The sequence below is a fragment of the Plecotus auritus genome (genome assembly GCF_963455305.1).
Source record: "Plecotus auritus genome assembly, chromosome: X".
Taxonomy (NCBI): domain Eukaryota; kingdom Metazoa; phylum Chordata; class Mammalia; order Chiroptera; family Vespertilionidae; genus Plecotus; species Plecotus auritus.
The window spans coordinates 56,378,137-56,393,804 of NC_137784.1; the positions used below are offsets into that span (position 1 = coordinate 56,378,137).

The window sequence follows — 15,668 nt, forward strand, 5'->3', positions numbered from 1 at the left end:
ACAGAAACAGAAAGTTCTCTGGGAAATCCTCAATTACTTGAAAACTAAATAATTCACTTTTAGATAACACATGGGTCAAAAAATAAGTGAAAAGGGTAATTAGCAAATATGTTGAACTGAATGAAAATGAAAGCACAAATTTATGGCATTCTGCTAAAGCAGTAGTTAGCAGGTAATTTTTAAGCACTAAACAGCTATATTATCAAATCAGCAGAAAGGTCTCAAAACAATGAAGAACAACAAGTAAAACTTGAAATATAAGAAGAAAAAATAATGAAGAACAAAGTGGAAATCAGTGAAATAGGAAAAAAAATAGAGAAGATGAACAAAACCTGATTCTTGTACACTAAGGTCCATTGCAGCATTATTCACAATAGTCAAAAGTTAGAAACAATCCAAATGTCCATCAATAGATGAATTATAGCCAGGAAAGTCAAATTCATCAAGGCAGAAAGTAGATTAAAGATTGGTTTCCAGGAGCCATGGGAAGGAGTGAATGAGTTATTGCTTAATGGGTACAGAATTTCTTTTGGGGTGATGAAAAAGTTTTAGAAATAGACAGTGGATGGTTCCACAATATTGTGAGTGTACTTAATGCCACTGAATTTTACACTTAAAAACGGTAAAAATAGCAAATTTTGTTATATATATTTACCACAGTTTAAAAAAATAACATACCAAAACCCATTGAATTGTACATTTTTTTAATTTAAAAAATATATTTTTCATTTCAGAGAGGGAGAGAGAGATAGAAACATCAATGATGAGAGAGAATCATTGATTGGCTTCCTTCTGCACGCCCCACAGGAATCGAGCCCACAAACCCGGGCATGTGCCCTGACCAGGAAACTAACCGTGACCTCCTGGTTCATAGGTCGATATTCAACCACTGAGTCATGCTGGCTGGGCTGAATTGTACAATTTAAATGGCGGAGTTGTATGGTATGTGAATTTATATCTCAATAAAGCTGTTATTAAAAGTGCATACTGGCCCTGGCTGAATTGGTTAAGTGTCCTCCCATGCACAGAGGTTATAGTTTCAATTCTGGTCAGGGCACATGCCCAGGTTGTGGGCTCGATCCCCAGTAGGGGGCGTGCAGGAGGCAGCTGATCCACATTTCTCTTTCAGTCTCCCATTCTCTCTCTAAAAGATCAATAAAAATATATTCTTTTAAAAGTGCGTACTGTATGATTTCATTTATAGAAAAGTCTAGAAAATGCAAACTAATATATGGTGACAGAGAGCGACCCTAATTAGTTCACTTACCTCATTTTCTTTTATCGCCTCCATTTTTCCTAACACTTTTCTCAGTTTCCTGATTGCCTCTTTATGTTAATATTGATCCTGAGGAAAAACAGGGGCTTGGAGAGGAAGGGGTGAACTCACTTTGCCAAGGGGAAGGTGAGGCCAAGGGACCCTCAAACCAAGAAACTGGTCCTGGGGTCAGGATCTAAGTAATCCTCGATTACCAGGAGGTGTAGTTTAGGATCTTGTGACTTGCAGGCGGCGAGGATGGCCCCAGGACTCCACTTCCCAGGAGGCCTCCGATGACAGGATGAGACTTGGTCGCTAGGCTATCCGGATGTGGCGCTGAGTCTGCTGCCGGGTTGGGCGAGAGACGCTGGGAGGCTCTACTGGCAGTGGCGGTTGAACCGCGCCGGACAAGGAGCGCTTTGCTGGGTAATCTGACAACCCCCAGGCGGTGCCCACCTCCGCTCTTCTCTCGAGTTTCCCTGTCCCTGGGTCCTTAATATATGAGCCACTCATTGGATGAAAGGGATCTGAGGGTGGCATGGGCTGTATGTGTAACAGAGGAGGGTGAGCCAACTCTATTTGTGAATTCAATGTAGGGCACCCCTCTGTCCCAGGCTCGAGTCCAGATGAAATCTCAGAACCCACCACCCTTGGGGAGAGGGATGTGAAGGATGTGCCCAGTGGGCTTGTGGTGGCTACTGATGGGTTCCTGGGATTGTCTCTTGTGAAGTTGCCAGGCACTGGTTAGTCACTCCTGGCTCCCTATTGGGGAATGTTCACAGGGCTTCCTTAGGCCCCAGCTGTCTGAAGTCTTCTTTGCACCTGAACCAAAGAAATCAGTCTTCAATGTGAAAAAACTCCCCCAATTTATAAAATAACTAAGTTGCAGAAAGTAGTAAATAAAAATGGGGGTCTTCTGCTGAATTGTTTTGGTCTCAGAGAGTGATTTCCAGTGGATTAAACTGAGACTTGCTGAAAGGGTGAAACTTGGATAATGAGCTACAAACAGTAGTACTTTGAGCTGCATTCTTGTCTTCACTGTTATTGGGTCTTCTAAATTATGTGTCCAACCTAGGAGAAAATTGACTGCTGTGCAGACTGTACATGTGAAGAAGGATACTGTCAGATGAGACAGGAAGATTTAGAAGAAACTATAATTCCAAGGTTAGCAGTGAATTACTAACATGGAAGGAAGCCTTCTGGGGTGCTGGTGTCTGCCTCTCCAGGCCTCTCCCAATTTCCAATCCTAGAGGCATCCTAAAGATCTCTGAACTATTCTGATGTCTACTTGACAGTGCTACTACAAGGTTAAAATAAGGGAAGATGGGGGGTTCAAGTACTTTACTGGTACACAATGCCTCTAGCAGGATCTCAAATTTTAGTTTCTCTTTGCTTCCCCATAGCAACTCCACCCCCCCAGCTGTGCATTACTGTGTACTGTTATTTGCCTTTTTATAAGTCCTGCCTTTATCCACAGGACGGTAAGCTTCTAGCAATCTTTTTCTTTTTGTGTACCCTTTTTTGAATTCCTCCAGCAGTTCATTGCCCACAGTAGTATTTGGAAATATGGATAGTGGTCGTGATGGAGAGGGCACAGCATTGTGCTGGATCCTGGAACTGAAGTAAACAAGCTTTTCTCATATAGGTGATGAACGGAGTATTTGCCTTTTTGCTTTTCTCTTCTAAACTACTAGTCTTCTCTCAGAGTTCCCAACCCTTTAAAGAAGTTTTATTTTATTATTTATTTTTTAATCCTTACCCGAGGATATTTTTTCATTGATTTTTAGAGAGAGTGGAAGAGACAGAGAGAAATATCGATGTGAGAGAAACACATCCACCAGGGCTGGGGAGGAGCCTGCAACCAAGGTATGTGCCCTTGACTGGATTCAAAACTGGGACCCTTTGGTCCCCAGTCCGACACTCTATCTACTGAGAAAAACCGATTAGGGCAGAGCTTGCACTCTTAACCACTTCTCTGTATGTCTGATTCTGACTGGCTCACCTTTCATTCCAGTAGTAAGTTTTGCTGTTTTTCAGGAACAGAGGTTTCTTTGCTGAATTTATAGCCACAGACCCAAAGTGAGAGTCTTGTTTCTTTTGTTTAAACTTTGGGAATCTTCTTTCTATACTTTTTTAAAAAATATATTTTATTGATTTTTCACAGACAGGAAGGGAGAGGGATAGAGTTAGAAACATCAATGAGAGAGAAACATCGATCAGCTGCCTCCTGCACAGCCCCTACTGGTGATGTGCGTGCAACCAAGGTACATGCCCTTGACCGGAATCGAACCTGGGACCCTTCAGTCTGCAGGCCAACGCTCTATTCACTGAGCCAAACTGGTTAGGGCTACTTTTAAAAAAAATTAGTTACCATTTATTGAGCACCTACTCTATTTTAGCATGTTTGATACAATATATTCAGATCTTATGTCAACAATGTAGCATAAATACCTATGTATATGAATGGTTTTTAATCTTTCTGGATTCACAGCCCTTTTCAAGAGTCTGATTAACAGCTTTGGATCTTCTTTCCAAAAAATTTCACTTAGGTACATACATATACGATTGCACACAACTTCAGAGGAGGCTTTTAGGACCTACTGAAGCCTGTCCTCTAGGAGTCCATGGTAAGAACTTGCCCTATACCACCTTTCCCAGCTGATTTTTCTATGGTGTAAAGGGGATGGGCAGTGGGGGTGGGGTGGGGAAGGTCTCACCTCCTCTTTCTCCTCAGAGACAAATATTTATGAACCTTAGGCTCCCTTAATTAACCAAGCATCTGGGAACATTCTTCATTTCTCTCTTATACATAGGACTCCAAAGGGAAGAATGCAGATGATCAAATGTGTGGTTGTGGGAGATGGGGCTGTAGGTAAGACCTGCCTCCTCATCAGTTACACAGCAAATGCCTTTCCTGAAGAATATATCCCTACTGTCTTTGACAATCCTAGTGCCCAGATATCTGTGGATGGCCAAATCATCAGCCTGTACCTGTGGGACACAGCTAATCAAGAAGAATATGACCAACTGAGAACGCTCTCCTATCCCCAGACCAATATCTTTGTCTTTCGTTTTTCTATTGGCAACCCATCCTCTTATGCCAATGTGAGGCGTAAATGGCACACAGAGGTCTCCCATCATTGCCCCAATGTACCTGTTCTGCTGGTAGGCACCAAGAGGGACTTGTGGAGTGACCTTGAGATAGTGAAGAAGCTGAAGGAAGAGAGCCTAGGGCCCATAATTCCTCAGCAAGGCATGCCCCTGCCTAAGTAGGTGAAGTATCTGGAATGTTCTGCCCTGATGCAGGATGGGGTATATGAGGTATTTTCGGAAACTGGGCTGTGCTTTACCCTGCCACAAAGAAGAACACCAAGAAGTGTGTCCTCTTATAGTTTTTGGATTGGTACTTAGGGACTGAATGCAAGGAGAATAAGGGGGATTCTTTTGACATCATTTAACAATGCCAGCAGAGCCACTTGTCTCTTTTCCTGCAAACCCTAGGCTCCAGGTTACTCAGCTTTTGAAGGCATGAGTCCATACTTGGCTGCTCTGCAGTTTGGTCTCAACCATTTGGAGGAAGTTTAAGTATATGTATGTCCCATCAAAGTTGTAAGAAACACCACCAACCACTGTTCTTTCCTGTCCTGGCCAGGCCACAACTAAGGAGAAATCAAGTATTGATAGAAGATAAAATATTATGTCAGCTCTCTAGTCTTCCTGCTTTTCTTCTGGTTTTCCTTTTCACTCACCAGGTACTCAAATGTTGTTTTGTTTTTCCTCCATCATTACCACACCAGATGGGTTAAATGGCTTTAAAAAAAGTATCTATTTTTATTGATTTCAGAGATGAAGGGAGAGTGATAGAAACATCAATTATGAGAAACATTCTTGGCTGCCTCCTACACACCCCCTACTGGGAATCAAGCCTGCAGCCCAGACATATGCCCTGACCAGGAATTGAACCATGACCTCCTTCCTGGTTCATAGGTCAACACTCAACCATTGAGTTACACTCACCGGTCGGCTAAGTAGCTTTTAATTTAATAGTGCCTCCTGCTCTTCTTGCCTGGCAAGTGCCCAAATGTAAGCCTAGGTTTGGTTTGGGCAAACTTGTGTCCTTTAATAAAAGGAGGTGTGAGCCACAAGACTGAGAGAGATTTGATGATCCTAAGCATACACTGACATCTTGATTTTTATACTTAAAAGGAATTTGTATGAAGACTAAACATGCTGGTATCACTTTTAAATTATTCATAATGGATGGTAATACACTTTTCTGACTTTACTGGGTCTATTGCCTCATTTTGAGTTTTGAGGAGCACTTTGCCGGGTAATCTGACAACCCCCAGGCGGTGATTGTCAACTTGCAAAGAATAGTATAACTATAATTGCTATATTGAACACTGTACCTGTGTGTAACTGTACTTCTTTTTCTACATCAGACAGTGTATGGAACTGGCTGCCCTGCTAACATTGATTCTCTAGTTCCTGCCCCTCACCCCCACTCATCTCTAGGATTTAGCTTCATTTTCTGGTTTTCACTGACGACGGAGCAGTTAGTTCACTGTACGGGATTTTTCTCATTTATTACACTATATTCAATAAACAATTATCAAGCTCCTACTGTGTTACAGGTACTGTACTAGGGTCTTGGATCATAAAAATAAGACATATTGTTTAATGTCCTTTGCCTCTCCCAGTTATCTCAGGAAAAGATTCTTCCTGTTTACTATAAAAATTAACTAATCCTGGCTGGTAATTGTACATAGTGCTGGTGCACTATTAAATGCACTAGTAAGGAAGAGTGAAAACTTGTTTTGTTTTGGAAATAGCTTTATTGAGATAATTTACGTATCGTAAAATTCACCCATTTCAAGAGTACAATTTAATGATTTTTAGTAAACTTATTGAGTCCTGCAACTATCACTAAAGTCCAGTTTTAGAACATTTCAATCACCCCAAAGAGACCCCTCATGCAGTTAGTCCCTGTTCTTACCCATCAGCCCTAGGCAACCATTTATCTACTTTGTCTTTTCTGAAGATTTCATATAAATGGAATCAAACAATATATGGTCATTTGGAACTTGCTTCATTTGGCATAATGATTTCAAGGTTCATCCATTTTGTAGCATATATGGATACTTCATTTACTTTTATTGCTGAATAATATTACATTATGATTTCCCTATTTTATCTACTCATAGTTGAGGGACATAGGATTGTTTCTACTTTTTGGCTATATGTTGTACACATGAAACTAATATGTTATGTCAATTACACCACAATAGAAAATAATAAACCCAAGAAGGATAAACCAGAAATCATTGTATATGGTTACTTATAGGGAGTGGGTAGGAATGTGTTACAGAGCATAGGCATGGGAGCAAAACTTCTCTGGGAATAGCTTTTTATATACTTTTGACTGAACCATGTAAAGGTTTACATACTTTAAAAACAAAATTATATAAAAAGGGTAATAAAAATATCCTAAAGTTGAATACAAACAGCAACAACTCCACAGGGGGGGAAATGATTCAAGTAACTTTTATTTATTTATTTATTTATTTTTTAAAATATATTTTATTGATTTTTTACAGAGAGGAAGGGAGAGGGATAGAGAGTTAGAAACATCGATGAGAGAGAAACATCGATCAGCCACCTCCTGCACACCCCCTACTGAGGATGTGCCTGCAACCAAGGTACATGCCCTTGACCGGAATCGAACCTGGGACCCTTCAATCCGCAGGCTGACGCTCTATCCACTGAGCCAAACCGGTTTCGGCTGATTCAAGTAACTTTTAGTATATTTTCAGCATTTGTATTTGAAGGATAGAAAATGGAAAAGAACCTACTAAAGTTTATTGGAGTGGTATGGGCCTTGTAATTTTGAAATAAGTAAATATATTGGTGTTGGGAACCAGAATTTTCATTGTAAGAAAAGCAAGATATGAATATGAAATAGGGAAAAGTGAGGGAGAACCTTGTGGTATTAGATTTGGAGATATTAGTATAAACTCATTATTTTTTAGCTCTGTCTCCAGAGAGGGCATACAAACAATGATACCCCAGTTTCTAAACACCATTTCCCACTAAAAGGAACCAGGGCTCAATGAAGCATAGTAACCTCCATCTTGTGTAAAAACTGTTTGAAATTTTAACCCTGCTATTCTGGCTTCTGTAAACATTTGCTTGTTTAAATAATAGGGAAAAATAAGACTACTCCCATTCCAGAGAGGCCATAAACTATACCGCAGACAGAGTTGTCAGTGCTGGTGCCAGGCCAGGCCTTGAGACATGGTCTCACGGCCATGTCCCAGCACACGGGACTTTTTCTCAGAAGGTCCGGAAGTCTTGTTCCAAATTTGGAAGACAAAGAGCTGAAAAAAGTATAAATAGGGAAGACTTCTACCATGTTGGGGCCCAGAATTTGACAGAGACAATATACTCTGAGCCCGCTAGTGCTATCGTAATAATAAAAGACTCCAAATTAATTTGGCTTATTGATTAAGGCGTCTTCTAATTTACAATATAACACTTGGAGAAATAGTTTAGAGCCGTGGCCCCGCCGCTCCCGCCGGGGGCTCGTCGCTGAGCCGGGCCATGGGGGAGGCCGAGGCGGGCGACAAGGGGCCGGGGGAGGCGGCCACTAGCCCCACCGAGGAGATGGTGGTGTGGAGCCCGGAGGTGGAGGTGTGCCTCTTCCACGCCATGCTGGGCCACAAGCCCATCGGTGTGAACCGGCACTTCCACATGATCTGTATCAGGGACAAGTTCAGCCAGAATATCGGCAGGCAAGTACCGTCCAAGGTCATCTGGGACCACCTGAGCACCATGTATGACATGCAGGCGCTGCACGAGTCTGAGATTCTTCCATTCCCGAATCCAGAGAGGAACTTCGTCCTCCTGGAAGAAATCATTCAAGAAGTCCGTGAAGGAAAAGTGACCATTGAAGAGGAAATGAAGGAAGACATGGACCCCCATAATGGGGCTGATGATGTTTTTTCATCTTCAGGAAGCTTGTGGAAAGCAACCGAAAAGTGCAGCAAAGACAGAGACAAGAACTCCTCAGACTTGGGGGCCAAGGAAGGGGTGGACAAGCGCAAGCGCAGCCGAGTCACCGACAAGGTCCTGACCGCCAACAGCAACCCCTCAAGTGCTGCCAAGTGGCGCCGAACTTAGATGCTCCTCAGAGAAGGGCTGGCAGGGGTCAGGTGCTTGGCCCCTGCTGCCCGCCCTGGGCCCGGGGTTCTGTGGCACCCACACTCCTAGAAACAGGATCACAGCTTAGGTGGAGTGTGCTTTGTGTCAGTTCCGCTGCTCTTTGCACCAGCGGCCCAAGCTACAGCTGCATGCCAGAGAGACCTGGAGGAATGAGCAGCAATGCTGTTGTCCCCGCCTGCCCAGGAGCACCAGTCTTCCCACTGGACCATCTGTCCGCTGCGCTTGCTTAAGTGACTGCGTCCTCAGGAGAAAGGCCACACAAGCCGCATGCAGCGGCCCCTCCCTCAGCGCCTGAGACACAGCTGGGTGCTTGGCCTCATTCACTTGTACTGTAATGATGTGTATAATGTGGTTGATATTTCACTATTTAATTTCTAAGAAGCCTATTTTACTAGTGTTTTATATGAAAAAATACTGCAGAAGTTAAAAACCTGTGTTGTATTTTTTCCAATATGTTTTGTTTTAAGGTAATGAACGATGGGATAATTTTTGCTCAGTTTTTATATGCCAGACACAGAGAATTTGTGGTTATTTTTGTATTACCGAGTAACTTGCAAACAGACCAAATGAGTGAGTGGAGGGGAGGCCTGAAAGGAGCTGATGGCCAGGCCGGGGGCCTGTGGAGCATTAAAGCACAGAAAGCAAAAAAAAAAAAAAAAAAAAAAAAAGAGAAATAGTTTATTTCAGGTCCTGGGCAGAGAATGTACAAAGTAAGCTTTGAACATCTTGTGCCAAAAAACTAAGAAGTGCTCAAAAACTAGTGGGTTCTGTTGAAAGGGCATAGGAGCCAGAGTGAAGTGGTTCCCATTGGACACATTTTGGAGAGTTTGAGCATCAAAAAGGAAAAGGATGGTGCTAGATTATAACACATTAAAGATGTGAGGAAGGTTATAAAAGGGGTTAGTTCTTTACTCATAAAGTCCAGTTAATAAATCTAAGAATTAGAAAAATCACCCTCTTGCACTCTCCTGATATAATCGATTCAGGCAAAGATCATCAATAGATGCTAAAACCCACTGGGTGCAAGGGCTATGGGAAACAATATTCACACAACCTCAAAGTATCATCCCATAGATTACTTACTTACTGATTACAAAAAAAATGTGCCTTTGGGATGGAAAGACCTTGGTGGTAACCATTTTTTTTTTTTTATGTGATCAAATTTAGCATCACCCATATTGGTGTCTTCCGGTAGCTGGTAAAATATTTAACCTGAATCAACTTGAAGAAACAATCAGAGGAATTCAGAATATGGAATATTCTCAAAACAACTTGCCTGGATTCTTAAAAAAAATGTAATGTCATGCAACACAAAAAGGCTGGATTAAGACTAAAGGGAGATAACCAAGTGCAATTCAGAAACCTTGATTGAGTGGCTCGAAATGTAAAATGTTCCAATTAGAGGCAATTGGGGAAATTTAAATATGGACTGGATGTTAAATTATATTGGATTAATGGTAAAATTTTTATGTTTCGTTAATCCTCACCCGAGGATATTTTTTCATTTATTTTTAGAGTGGGCAGGGAAGAGACAGAAACATCTATGGGTTGGTTGCCTCCCTCAGGCAACGGGGGAGGGCGAGGGCCGCTGGGGATGAGCCTGCAATCGAGGTACCTGCCCCTGACCCGAATCGAACCTCCGACCCTCTGGTCTGCGGGCCCGTGCTCTATCCACTGAGCCAAACTAACTGGGCAATGGTAATTTTTAAAAATGTGATAGTGCTTATGTGGTTATGTTAAGAAAATGTCTTATTTTTAGGCGTGAAGAATCACGGTATCTGTAGCCCACTTTCAAATGGTTCAGAAAAAAACCCGGCAAAATATTAACAATTGTGAATCTAGGTAAAGGGTCAGCTGCTCATTTTACTTATGCTTTACTTTCACATTTCCCTGAATAAAACGGAGGTAAAAATCCATTTGTGTGGGGAAATGTCAAAAACCACCAACTTACAAAGGTACCTCTGGCACAGTGCAATTTACAGCCGATTTTTCTTTGGGACTGAGCCGTGAAGTAGCGGACAGCACACGAATACCACCGGTTCTTATCCTTACTTCCGTGTCTAACGTGTGACCTGACGTAGCCACGTGACCCAGGCCACTCCTTCCGATTGGTGGAAGATTCGGTGCAATGAGAATGCTCCTGCGCAGGTAAATATAAGGGGCAGGACCGAACATTTTCCTTGGCCAATCGCTTCCTACATATCCAGCCTCCTGATCGTGTATGGTCGAATCAAAAGCCGTTAGTAAAGTAGTAACACCAATTCTACTTTCTTGTAGGAAAACCGGTCTTTCCGGGTTTCCCCCCCACCCCCTCATTCCGTTTCCGGTAGGGGCGGGTAAGGTCAGGGAGCACCTTGAGTCACTTCTGGGCGACTGATGTTCGTATATCCGGTACATGGGTCCAAGCAGGGATTTGCTGGTTCCCGCAGCCTCTGCGGGTACCACGGCCGCCATCATGTCAGACACGGACAGCGATGAAGATTCTACTGGGGGCGGCCCGTTTTCTTTAACTGGATTCCTTTTCGGCAACATCAATGGAGCCGGGCAGCTGGAGGGGGAAAGCGTCTTGGACGATGTGAGGGGATTGGCGTGGGCGTAGGTCTGGGAGTGGTGCGACTAAGGAGAGGAAGTGGAGAAGAGAGGGTGCTTAGGACCCGAGAACAGAGGGCAATGTAGTGTTAGAGGAAAGGGAACAAGTAGATATCAGCCTAGTAGAGCGTGCAGTAACGTAAGAGTCCGGGGCTCAGTTCTGGGCGAGGGTGGGGAGCAGAGAGAATGGTAGGTAAGCCTCTGTAAGTTCAGGGGTGCTGATGTGGGTGGCTTTGGAAATAACTTTCCTGACCAGGCAGTAGGAAAAATAGCAGCTCAGCTTCTAGTGAAGTTGCTTTCAAACCGTTGCTATGAGAACCTTCTTGGGGATTCTTGAAATTGCCTGCTTTCTGTCATGGCTGCACTGAAGTGGCAGAGGACTGAACAGAACCCGCAACAGATCGTGTGGTTCAGGCCCCAGTTCTTAGGACAGTGAATGTTCAAACTATCTGGGGCAGACCTTTTGTGGTCCCAGTGCACCCCTTGGGTAGTTTTCCCAGTGTTCCCTGACATCCATGAAATTGTTTCACGTGCCCAACTGAAACTCAGTTACTTGTATTTAGGTTCATTTTATCTTGGAGGAAGTACCAATATTCCTCCTCCCCTGCAACGCACACACATAAGTTAGCAAAAAAAAGTTCTTGCCTTGTTTTCTATAATCCAACATGACCTCAGTTGCCTTAGCTTTTATGCATAGAACTACTGTTCCATTAATTTAGATTTGGTGGTGGTTCTTTAAATTATCTTTTCTTATGTTACTTTAAAACATGGTGATGAAATTGGGCATATGTTAATAAAGGTCTGATCAGCGTGGAGTTTAGTGGAAGGAAGATTTACCTTGCAATCTTGAATGTGATGGATGCTCCTTTTAGCATGCAGCATAGTCATTTTTCTTGTGTATTTATAGCTATGCAGACCAGGGCAATAAGCCTTGTGGTGTGGGACTCTTGAGTTTAGTTTTTGTCTTCCACTCTGGTGCTTTCCTTTTTCAGGAGTGTAAGAAGCACTTGGCAGGCTTGGGGGCTTTGGGTCTGGGCAGCCTGATCACTGAACTCACGGCAAATGAAGAATTGACTGGGAATGACGGTGCTCTGGTAAATGATGAAGGTGAAGTGGGTCATGGGGAGCAAGGCGGGGGAGGAGGCTAGCCACTTACTATACATGTACTTTTCAATGGGAATTACCTAGGGAGAGAGAGTTACTTGCTATTTGTTGAGCTCTATCCTCCCGCTTTTATTTATAGGATGGATCAGGAGCACAGAAGATGCTGTGGACTATTCAGACATCAGTGAGGTAGCAGAAGATGAAAGTCGAAGATACCAGCAGACAATGGGGAGCTTGCAGCCCCTTTGCCACTCAGGTGATTCTTTGGTGTCATTATCAGAGCATTCCAGTGCATTTTCTTGCTGTGTAGTCCAATTTGTTTCTATACGTGGTTTCTGTCATTGTTCTTGCCCTCTGTGCTTTTGTTCTGCTTCTCTCCCTTTTTGAGCTCAATTCTGGGGCAGAGTATGTCAACCATACTCAGGCTTTTATTTCTCATACTGATTGATCCCAAATTCTTGATGAATGCCAAGTAAGGATGATAATACTTTGCTTTTTATCATCTGGTATTTTAGTCACTAAAGCATTCATGGCACTGTTTTAGATGCTATTTAAACTCAGTCTTTGTCCTTAAGGAAGGATTAAGGCTACAATGTCATATAAATGAGCACATGTATTTATTGACTCAACTTATGTTTATCACTACCTGTATGCTTACCACATATGTAATGTGCTGCATTATAGAATCATGTCAGAGTTGGAAGGGGTCTTAGTGATTATTTATTCTTAACCTCATCATAGATTAGTAAAACTTGAATATTAGAGAACTTTAATAAAATGTGGAACTTTATCAAAAGTTATACAGTTAGCTAGTGGCAGCCCTGGACTAATTCAGCAACTCAGTTTATTAAACTTTGATTGAGCACCTGTCATGTGCTATAAACTGTGATGGACAGTGTGGTACAAAGATAATAAAATCCATATTCTGACCTTGAGCTCAGTTCTGTGGTCTAGAACCTAGGTCATAGTTCATGCTTTCCTCACACTACCTCTTCCTCCTTGAAAATTTTATATGAAGTTACTCGTCCACCTCTTTGAATTAGATTTCAGGCTGCTGAGAAATGTAGATAAAACCTTGGTAGGTACTTGAATTTAGTTTCTTCAGGGCCAGTTAATGGATTTGAATGCTGCTTGTATAAAGAGAATTAACTGCACCACAGACAGAAGGAGTAACCCAGAAAATTAGAAAATACAGACTTACCTTCAGGGATATTGTTACCATTTGGGAAAGGTGGGATAAATGAGTGCAAAGCAAAGTTATTCCTCATAAGAAGACATAAACCAGCTACAAGCTCATGTTTCTGTATAGAGTGTTATATTTAGTTTTGAGGAGCTGCCAAAAGAGCTAAGTCAAATAGCATAATTGTTATTTAAAAAATAGATATTTTTATTGATTTCAGAGAGGGAGGGAGAGGGAGAGAGAGATAGAAACATCAATGATGAGAGAGAATCATTGATCAGCTGCCTCCTGTATGCCCCACACTGGGGATCCAGCCCACAACCCAGACATATGCCTTGATTGGGAATTGAACCCGTGACCTCCTGGTTCATAGGTTGATGCTCAACCACTGAGCCACACTGGCTGGGCCATAACTTATTTTTGAGCATCCTGACTTAGGCTAAGGGAAAGGTGGTAGCTGATTTTTAGAGGATGTTGTACTTTTCAGGTGGATTTATTGTCTTGGCTAGGGATGGTAAGGAAGAGGGTAGGTGGGGGTTTCCTAGTTGGATTCTATGAGCTGACCTGGAAAGGATGATGCTGCATTAGGTAGAGTCTTAGTACTCTGACATGTTCTTTTCTAAGTTCCTTTGTCCTCTGAGGATGCCTTTATGCTCTTAGCGTCCTCCTTCCCTGGCATTGGCCTCTTCACACAGCTTGATTTCCAAGGGTGTTTCTTTGGAATAATTGGAAGTGGGTGGAGGTCATTAGAAAATTCACAAAGGTGAATTTTAAGTAAAATTCTGAAAGACAAGGTTTGATGGAGAGGAAGCAGCAGGGCATATTGGTTTGGGAATATGGCTTGTCTAAAGGTTTGAAAATAGAAATTGTGTGTGTGGGAATTTGACTAGCAGGTTTTCTTGAACGGGATGGAAAACACTGCCAAATAGCAAGAACCAAGGATAGAGCAATTTGATGGCACCTTTTTGTATGTATTACTTGGGAATTGATGCCCTAAAGCAGTGGTCGGCAAACTGCGTCTCGCGAGCCACTTGCGGCTTGTGAGCCATGGTTTGCCGCTCAGTTGACTAATGAGTTTGCTGACCACTGGGATAGGGCCTTAATCACCAGGAACAACAACAGCCTGTAATTATTGGAACCGAGAGTCTAGGTCAGTGGTCGGCAAACTCATTAGTCAACAGAGCGGCAAACTGCGGCTTGTGAGCCGCAGTTTGCCGACCACTGCCCTAAAGGATTGTGAACCAACATAGATTGTTAGGTAAGAGGTAGGGTGGTATAATGAAAAGAAAATGGACTTTGGAGTCAGCATATCATAGGTTCAAATCCCAACTCCATATTTAGTTTGCCCCTGGGAAAGTTGCTTATTCTCCGAGGTTTGGACTTAACCATTTGTTATAATCCCTCAGTTTTTCTGTCTGCAATAAAGGTGATAATACCTACCTCATTAATAGGGCTTTTGGTGGGGAAATTTAAGATCATTATCAGTGGTGTGAAAGCACCTACATAATACAGTGTCATGTTAGATCTCTGTTAATGTTAGTCGCCTTCCTAAGTGAAAATGAAAAGTGATGGTTGATATTTTGGGGATTTGGTTAGAAAAAGGCTAAAGGGGCAGAGTTACTTGGAGATTGTTCTTGCAGGCTAGATGTATCCAGGACTAGAGTAGAGTGACAGTATCAGAAAATGATAGGCAGGTTCAAGCTTGAGAGTTGCTGATAAAAGATCAGTGGGCTTGGTGAGTGAGAAAATGTGTTTAAAAGAGTATAGGCTCTGTTGTTAAACCAGACTTGAATTCTGACTTTGTCACTTAAAACCATATGATCCTAAATTGCTTAACTTCTATATCTCAGAATAATTCTACATTGTTGCATTATTGGGAGGATTATAGATAAAATGGCTATAAATACCTAGCACATTATGGGAGCTCAATAAATGGACATTGCTATAATGACATTAATGATTGATTAGAAAAGGTGTGTTGGTAAGAGATTGGTGAAGGAGACTAAAATTATAAGCTCAAGAAATGAGGATGGAGGTGGTATTGATAATAACCAAAGGGATTTTAAAAGAGGTGAAGGATATTTCAATGTGATATGAGATGCAGTTTGAATATCTGAGTGGGAAGGTTCTTTAGGCAGCAGAACATGTGTTGCAATTGTACAAGGGATATGTCAGGGCAAGACATAGATTTGGGTTAAATCTGGAAAAGGTGATTATTGAGATAAGGGAATGGACAGTGTGTAGAGAAATAAAAGTAGAGTGTTCAGGACCAAGTGTTGAGTGATGCCATTGCAGAGAATAATAAACTGCAGAAGGTAG

The 15,668-nt window shown here is 42.3% G+C and overlaps 2 protein-coding genes across 8 annotated transcripts in view; both read left to right on the forward strand.

The window, feature by feature from the left end:
- Positions 1–1,553: 1,553 nt before the first annotated feature.
- On the forward strand, positions 1,554–9,119 carry LOC308239632 (MRG/MORF4L-binding protein-like). Of its 3 annotated transcripts, none has more exons than XM_080652402.1 (6): positions 1,554–1,681; positions 2,331–2,419; positions 3,043–3,121; positions 3,805–3,882; positions 4,069–4,127; positions 6,853–9,119. In XM_080652402.1, the coding sequence occupies exon 6, from the start codon at positions 7,856–7,858 to the stop codon at positions 8,432–8,434; it is 579 nt and encodes a 192-aa protein (XP_080508528.1). In that variant the 5' UTR covers positions 1,554–1,681; positions 2,331–2,419; positions 3,043–3,121; positions 3,805–3,882; positions 4,069–4,127; positions 6,853–7,855; the 3' UTR covers positions 8,435–9,119. The 3 variants fall into 3 exon arrangements, 2 of the variants coding, with proteins under 2 accessions (XP_080508528.1, XP_080508529.1); XR_013959756.1 differs by lacking the exon at positions 6,853–9,119 and adding an exon at positions 2,791–2,900 and having other exon boundaries at positions 1,611–1,681; positions 4,069–5,875; XM_080652403.1 differs by lacking the exon at positions 2,331–2,419 and having other exon boundaries at positions 1,606–1,681.
- Positions 9,120–10,814: 1,695 nt separating this feature from the next.
- Positions 10,815–15,668, forward strand: part of TAF1 (TATA-box binding protein associated factor 1) — an 88,970-nt gene continuing 84,116 nt past the window's right edge. For 4 of the 5 annotated variants that reach the window (XM_080652399.1, XM_080652401.1, XM_080652397.1 and 1 more), the window contains exons 1-3: positions 10,815–11,051; positions 12,058–12,172; positions 12,309–12,425. In XM_080652399.1, coding sequence (XP_080508525.1) covers positions 10,872–11,051; positions 12,058–12,172; positions 12,309–12,425 — 412 coding nt within the window. In that variant the 5' untranslated portion in view covers positions 10,815–10,871. The remainder of the gene's footprint in view (positions 11,052–12,057; positions 12,173–12,308; positions 12,426–15,668) is intronic. The other variant, XM_080652400.1, reaches the window with a different exon arrangement.

Excerpts from the sequence above, each read along its gene's own strand:
- LOC308239632 (XM_080652402.1), top strand. The coding sequence starts at position 7,856 with ATGGGGGAGGCCGAGGCGGGCGACAAGGGGCCGGGGGAGGCGGCCACT.